This window comes from Gavialis gangeticus, unplaced genomic scaffold, assembly GCF_001723915.1.
Source record: "Gavialis gangeticus isolate Ggan-Ray unplaced genomic scaffold, GavGan_comp1, whole genome shotgun sequence".
Taxonomy (NCBI): Eukaryota; Metazoa; Chordata; order Crocodylia; family Gavialidae; genus Gavialis; species Gavialis gangeticus.
In genome coordinates, this window is record NW_017728993.1 from 25,350,259 (window position 1) to 25,357,395 (window position 7,137).

A 7,137-nucleotide genomic window follows, 5' to 3' on the forward strand; every position below is an offset into this window, starting at 1 on the left:
CCCCCAGGTGTGCTGGGCAGGGAGCTGGCAGAGCTGCAGCGGGTGCACGTGAGGGAGATGACACAGCTGCAGGCCGAGATTGGGATGCTGAGGCACGACGCCGAAAGGATGCAGCCGCGATGGGGCGGCAGGCGGTCGCTGCCTCTGCCCCCCCCCCCGGTGGCCCCCCCCCTGCCACCGCCCCCACCCCTGCCTCTGCCAGGGCTGCGCGACCCCCCCTTCCTGGTGAGTAGATTTCAGAGCAAAAATCAGCTTCCAAGTAAAATCTTCCGTGTGTGAAACGTCGCAATGAAACATTCCTACCCGTTTTTGGGTTGGCTTTTTGGGTGTTTTTGGACTCATGCAAGAAATGCTTCCACTGACCAGAATGGACATGTTTTGGCTGGGGAGAAGAAGTGAGAAAGTTTTGTCCAAAATAGGCTGCCCGGGTCTAGACTCGAGTGTCTGGATGTGGGGCTCGGCGGCAGCTCTCTGTGTTCGTCTGAAGTCAGGCAGAAGAAGGGCAGGGTGGCACCTCGGAGACCAACCGGATCAGAGGGGCAGGAGCTTTCAAGGGCACTAACATAACCCTCAGTCTGATCCCAGAGGAAGGGAGTCTGCTGGAAGCTGCCTTATGGTTGCTACTGCTCCAGCCAAGCAAGTCCCGAGGCACGTGGGTGGATCGGGGCCCCGGGGAGCCACCCTGCGCCTGTGCGAGTTTGCTCCTGCGCTGCTTTGGCCAGCAGTCACGGCCATTACAGTCCAGGGCAGGCTGCTTGGACGTCAAGGTCCAGGGGTGGGAACCCGCGGTTGTGCTCAGGGCACCAGGCGAAGGGCTGGCAGCAGACCGCCAGGTCTCTGTCCACCCTGAGACCCGAACTAGAGCCCTGCCCACATCCAGCAGCCAGCGCGCATCTCTGCGAGCAGGTCCCGCTCCACCCCAGGCCGCGTCTTGTCTCTGTCCGCTGCAGCCCTGCAACCGAGTCGTCCCTGCCAGCGTGCTGGGCCTGGCGATGCAAGCTCCAGGGGCTATCCACGTCCACCGGCTCGTAGAAAAACGGGGCTGAGAAGGACCTGGTCCAGCCCCTGCGCCAGGCACAATCAGCCTTGCATGGACCAGCCCAGCCAAGCGTTAGAGGGAGGTGTCTGGACAGGGAGAGTCTGTGGCCATGGGGTAGAAAAGTCCTCTCTCCATCACTGATCAGCTCCTAGAGGGCAGGGAGGAAGAGCAGCAGCAGCTTCATTGCCCCCAGGAATTTTTCTGACGCTGTTTGCAATTTGGCAAAGCCCTCATCGGCGCGTTAGGCAGGAGAGGAGGCCATCACGACTTTAAGGAAAATTTGTTGTGTTCAGCCAAATCAAGTCCAAATCTGTGAGTCATTCAAAAACCATATGTGGCCCTGCTGCTGGCAAGCATCCTCCACCCCCGCACGGGGCTTCAGATGCTTCCAAATCCTTCAGCGGGCGTCCTACGTGCAGGACCAAGCCCAGGGGCTTCAGGTTCGGATGCCCCCGAGTTTCACTCGCTCCGCCGTGCGGCCACAGGAGCAGCTAGGGAGGAGTCTCCCGTTTCCATAAAGTGGGCATAAAGCTGAGATCTTCCCACTGGAAATGAAAGCGGGAGGTTAACTATACGTTACCTCCATGCCAGAAAAGCAGTTATCCCAGGGACTAAGAAAACCGCTTTGGTGGCCGCAGTATTTCCCCTGCCAGCTAAGTCCATCCCAGCTGCTTAAATGCGTCTGTGCGGTGCTACAGAAAGCAGCTCCTGCCTGCAATGCAGAAACCACTTGCCCCAGACGCTCGTCCTAGTGAGCGGTGAGCGCTGCGCCCCGTCAGGTCCTTGCCCCAGCGGCCAGCTGTGACCTCCATGAAATCGCCGTGTGTTACAGGAGTCGATGGGACCTCAGACCCCAGCACTCAGCAAACCGTGGCTGGAATCGCCGGATGCCCTGGGACCTGCCCCGTATGACCCTGGGTATGTGCCTTTTCCATGCTTGTGCCTGTTCCCCGGGATGGCACCCCTCGACCCCCCGACTTTTTGCTTTTCTCCCTGATGTGCTCATCACAGGCACTGTTCGTTGATTGATGCGGTTGGGGGTTGTTCGGCCCCCCCACGTCTCCGTCTCCCAAGCTCAGCACTGAAGCCGGACGCTCTCCCACCAGCGCGCCTGGCCCCGTTCTCACGACACTGCCTCCTGCCCCTTCCCCTGCAGCGCCGGCTTCGCGATCTTCTACGACTTCCTGCTGGGCTTGGACCCCACCGTCATCCAGGTGCGCCTGGTGGCCGGGCTTTACCGTGATGGGCAAGAGATGGGCAGGCCAACCCCTCTCCCCAGCGCTGATTGCGATGTGGCTCAGGCCCCGCGGTACCTCGTGGATGGGCAGAGAGGCAACAGGGCGATCCTGGCCACCAAGCAGCCGGTTCCAAGGTGAGCGGCATCTCGCCGGAGGCGACGTACCCCTTTGCATCCTGCCCTGCTGCACCAGGTGTCTTTAACAGAGGATAGCAGCGTTTGGCCAGGTCTGGGTTTCCCCGCCGTGTCCATCTGCTTTCCTTGCCCTTGAAGCTATGGACACGTGGTCACCAGTGCGGCAGGCGTCCAAAGCTGGTTAGGCCAGGAGTCTCATCCGGTCCAGCCGTGCCCCTCGTCTAGTCTGAGTCCTGAGGGGGCATGGACCCCTCCACGCCCCTTGTCTAGTCTGAGTCCTGAGGGGGCATGGACCCCTCCACCCCACCCCACAACAACCTGTGTCAGGCAGCCGTGCAGAAGGAGCTGATCCAACTCCGTTTGACACAAGCGAAAGCCAGAAAGGCCCATGAGATCAGGCGCCCTGATGATTGTGGGCTGCTACATTTCACCTCCCATACCCGGAGCAAGACCAGACTCTCTGCTTTGGCCCAGTATTTCAGTCCTGGGTGCTCAGGCCTGAGGGCAGGAGAAGCCAAGGCAGCTCCAAAGCCTAAGTCCCCCGTGCTGGCTGGAACAGGCACGGTGATCCCGGTGAGGGGGGGCAGACTTCGCGGGATCCGTGGTTGCTGCCGGGGATGTGTTTGCTCTGGGCTGTAGGCGCACTCGGCGCTCTCAGAGCGGAGAGGAGAGGGGCGAGAAGGGAGGCTGCCACTCATTTATATGCCTCTGTCGCAGAGATGCACCGGTCATGCCTGCGCGTCCCTTGTCTCTGCCTTTCAGGGTCCGTCCCTCCACCTCCATCGCGCTGGTGGTGGAGCTCCAGGCTGCCGGGGGCTTTGACGCCTACGGGCTGGAGATCCAGCGCTTGGCTTCCCGCGGGTGGGCCAAGATCACCCTCTTTGACCACCTGCACCAAGTGATCAGCGGCCGATGGAAGATCCCCGTCCGGGTCCTGCCCGTGAAGCCAGGGCTCACGATGGAGCAGCTGAACGGGGTCCCTCAGGTGAGTGGGGTCAGCAGGTCCGTTTTTGCTCCAGTCCCCCCGCTCCAAAAGCGCTGCCAACCACAAGCCCTTCCCGCAGGCTGGCAAGACAGAGCTCTACCTCCGAGTGGTGAACGCGAGAGACGCCGACGTGCAGTCCCTGGCCGAGGTCGACCCTGGCAATGCCGCCCTGTACCGCTTCCCTCCCACGGTGAGCAGCGACATTGCCTTTGTGACATTGCAGCGGCTTCCTGCTGTGAGCTCCGCGTGAGGCTGGATCCCTCGTCGGCGTGAAGTTGTCAGGGCTCAGATCAGCCCCTGTGCAGAGTAACAAGGGCTTGGGAGCAGGACGTGTTGGCCAGCTGCATTGGCAGCTGGAGACACATTGCTCACGCCTTTACGTTTTCTCCTCCTGATTGCAGGTGTCCAGGCGTATGGCACCCCCCGAGGACAGCTCTCCAGCCCCCTTCCACCCCGCTCCTGCCAGCCTGTCCCTTTCTATCCCCCCTTACACTGGCTTTGTTGACCCGCCTCCTATGCTGGAGCAGCCTGTCCGGCACAAACCTGAACAGAGGTGAGAAAGGGGACGAGCCAACACCCCCTTCCCTCCCCCCTCCAGCTGAGTCAGCAAGGTGATGGGAAAGTGCCAAAAACCAGCATCATAAAGGGACGGTAAAAATGCATATAAACAGCTGTAGTGTAGTGTGTGTGTGTGTGTGTGTGTGTATGGGGGTGGGGGGGTAAATCTATGTATAGGGAACTTGTGGTAGGAAGGTTATATTGGCACTCCTTTGAGATGGCTGCATTCCTCGGGGGCGGCGAGGGCACGGCCAGCTCGAAGGGTTGAACAATAATAGGCCATTGTTAGCAGCATTTACCGAGCGCGTCGACATCCGAGGCCCGCTGCATTAGGCACCGCACAGACACAACAACACTTCCAACCAATAGGGCGGACTGCCTCTCTGGACAGACTAAGCATCCCCGCCACAAACACCGTATAACCCGCAGAGCCGAGAGAGAGGCAGGAAATCGCGGCCCCGCGTGCTCTGCGTGTAGCAGGAGAACTTCGCTTTAGGGATGTTTTAACGTATCGCCGCAGGTCTATTTTTGGAGGCCTCTCTCTGCGAAGGCCGGCTCCTTTCGTTGCCACCAGTCCCGCTGCACCAACCTCCAGGAGAGGGAGGAATTGGAGCGGCCGAGTCTCAACTCGCGATTGTGGTTGCAAAGCCCGACGCTCCGGTCCCTGCTGCGGCCGCCGTCCGGCACGAAGTCCCTCGCTGGAGGGGAATCCCCCTGCAGCAATATGGGGCCAATGACCCGCAGGGCCCGGGGTACCGGGCAGTACAGCCGCGGCACTGCCTGGGCCAGAGACAGCGTGCCTGGGTGGGGCTCTGGTTATGCCTGGGCCTCAGGGTAATTTCTTGGGGCTTTACCTTTCCCGGTGGAGGCAGAGATGTTTCTTTGGCCAGATGATTTCTTTCAAAAAAAACCTGGGAGCTGCTAGAAGCTGCTTGCAAGGGCGGAGTCCTCCAGGGTATTTTGGGCAGATGAGGGGGCGGGTCTCGCACATCTGTCCCGTGCCCACGAGCGCCACAGCATGGGCTCCTCCAGCCCTCGCATCACCCAGCACGTGCTTCGCGTACATCACGGCCCGTGCAGAGTAACCCAAATCATTTCATCTTTCCAGACGGCCATGCCCCCCTCCCTGCTCCGTCCAGCGCCCTCGTACCCGAGCCCGTTTCTCACGGCAGGGCGCACTGTCCAGCGCCGTCCCCGCGAGTTTGGGCGCTGAACCCAGCAGCGGCGGCAGGGTTGGGGTCCAGGTCCAGGGGCTGCTTGCTCTGAGAACAGTTCAAATCCCTCACAGATTTGTGCTCCTGGCCGACTTTTGTCACGGCAGGACCTGGGTTTTTTGTTTTTTTTTCCAATCCTCTTTGCAATCGCACAGACCATGTTCCCATTGACTGAGGCTAAAACCTAGAAGCTTTGCCTGAGTCGTGACTGAAGCAGCAGGCCCGTATCCTGTATCTCAGTCACGATGGGCTCTTGGCACGCCAGGCGTGTCCTGCTGTTTGCACACACGCGTGCTCGCACGACGCAGAATTTGCAAATGCACGCTGTCTGGGGTTAGGTGCCACGATGTCAAGAAGGAGTTGGGTGTTCGTTGCCTGCTCCCAAGCGCGGCAGACCCTGTCTGTTATCCCGTGCCCTCTACAAGGCAGATCCGCAGCTGGTGCAGCTCAGCCCGGCTCCCGTGATCTCTGGTGGGGAAGCCTGCTTGGCTCTGATGAAGCCGGGGAGCAGAGGTCTCGGTATCTCTGCGGGGCCCCTTGTCATTCAGCTCGGCTAACATGTCTGTGTGATGCATGGCTGTACGTGTGCATGCGTGTTCATGTCTTCCCATGGGCTTCCAGCTATGTTCTCACAGGGACGGGACTGCCTGTAGCCTGGGCTGGGCAACAACCTCCGTTCTCACCTCTGTGGGGTCTGGTCCCTGCCTCTGGCTGCCTCCGCTCCTTGCTGCCGCATCCGTATCTGCACCCTCACATTCTCCCTGCTTGCACCAACCCCGTCCCTCATTGCAGGGATGCACAGACGCTGCTGGCCCTGCGCCCTCGCAGACTAGCCACTCGTATCTGCCCTGCTGCGGGCAAGGGGCCCGAGGTCACCTGCCCTGGTCCTGCTCAGCCCACCCGTGCAGGGGGCGGTGGGCCTTGCCCGGCTCTGCAGGGAGACGCCTGGCTGCTTCTCGCGCCCCGCGGGGCTTGAGCCAGGAGGGGCTTCAGAAATCAGATGCCAGGGGAAGTGTCACCCGTGCTCCATGTGCAAGGCTCAGGTGTGGCCCAGAAGACCAAGGCCAGGCCGCACCACCAGCATCCCCCTGGCCCTGCGCTGTGTCCACTGCTTGCATGGTGCCGGTCCAGGCGTGCACCTGCATAAGCTTGGATGCCGGGCTGGCCCCCAGGACTGGAAGGGCCGCTGTGTCCAGTCCCCTGCGCCTGCAGGACCAGCAGTAGCTTGCTCGCTTGCTCCTTTCTCCCCGCCGCTCTCTTCCTCCTCCGTGCTCATTGCCTCTTCGTCCCCCACTCTCCTGCCCTGGCGGGAGCCCAGAAGCTCGGGGATGGCCCGGCGCTCCACGCCCTGCAGGTAACAACCGCGAGACTCGTGGGTCCCCGGCAGCGAGGCTCGCATCGCGGTGCCTGGGAGCTGCAGAGACAGCAGCGAGCGTGTCTCGGGGGGGGTGACCTTCTCTGGGAACGAGCTGCATTGAGCCTGAGCCTGTCCCCAGGCTCCAGCCACGGCAGAGGGGACATGGCTCCACCGGCACCGGCCACTAACCAGGCCAAACCTTTCCAGGCACATCAGCTTCTCCCCCCGTAGGTCTTCTTTGACCGGGACCCAGGAGTCCAGGGTGCAGCCCCCACAGGGAGACCCCGGGACAAACCTGGGGTTTATCGTTGACCGCGTGAAGGGTGCTCCCCCAGGGGACGGGGTCCTCCGGCTGACCGGCTACCACCGGGACACGGGGCAGGTAGGCAGAGCTGACGCCAAGGGGGTCATTAATGGCAGTGACCCGGCGTCTTCTCACCCCAACGTTTCTTCTGGGAGTGACAGGCAAGGACTGTCCTAGGGGGAGAGCACGGTCCCAGGGACAGGAAGGGGTTAGAGAGTGTTTTTGTCCATCTTAGGGGTGCCACGTGCTTCACTACCTGGGGGTGGGGGGCAAAGGGACCTCTCTGCCCCCATGGGCACAAGCCACTG

The 7,137-nt window shown here is 61.4% G+C and overlaps 2 protein-coding genes across 2 annotated transcripts in view; both read left to right on the top strand.

Moving 5' to 3' along the window:
- Window positions 1-1,866: 1,866 nt before the first annotated feature.
- CCDC17 (coiled-coil domain containing 17) lies at window positions 1,867-4,273 on the top strand. The gene is made up of 5 exons (XM_019501389.1): window positions 1,867-1,957; window positions 2,196-2,411; window positions 3,174-3,396; window positions 3,476-3,586; window positions 3,798-4,273. Exons 1-5 carry the CDS (start codon window positions 1,878-1,880, stop codon window positions 3,951-3,953), a joined length of 786 nt encoding a protein of 261 aa, XP_019356934.1. The 5' UTR covers window positions 1,867-1,877; the 3' UTR covers window positions 3,954-4,273.
- Window positions 4,274-4,678: 405 nt separating this feature from the next.
- LOC109305312 overlaps window positions 4,679-7,137 on the top strand; it is a 7,436-nt gene continuing 4,977 nt past the window's right edge. Inside the window, exons 1-2 of the mRNA XM_019528313.1 lie at window positions 4,679-4,706; window positions 6,654-6,907. Of these exons, the coding sequence (XP_019383858.1) occupies window positions 4,679-4,706; window positions 6,654-6,907 (282 nt within the window). The remainder of the gene's footprint in view (window positions 4,707-6,653; window positions 6,908-7,137) is intronic.

Bases quoted from the DNA above. Each gene is read 5' to 3' on its own strand.
- CCDC17 (XM_019501389.1), top strand. From the start codon at position 1,878: ATGGGACCTCAGACCCCAGCACTCAGCAAACCGTGGCTGGAATCGCCG. The intron at 2,412-3,173 runs GTGAGCGGCATC...TCTGCCTTTCAG, and splicing joins ACCAAGCAGCCGGTTCCAAG to GGTCCGTCCCTCCACCTCCA. The intron at 3,587-3,797 runs GTGAGCAGCGAC...TCCTGATTGCAG, and splicing joins TGTACCGCTTCCCTCCCACG to GTGTCCAGGCGTATGGCACC.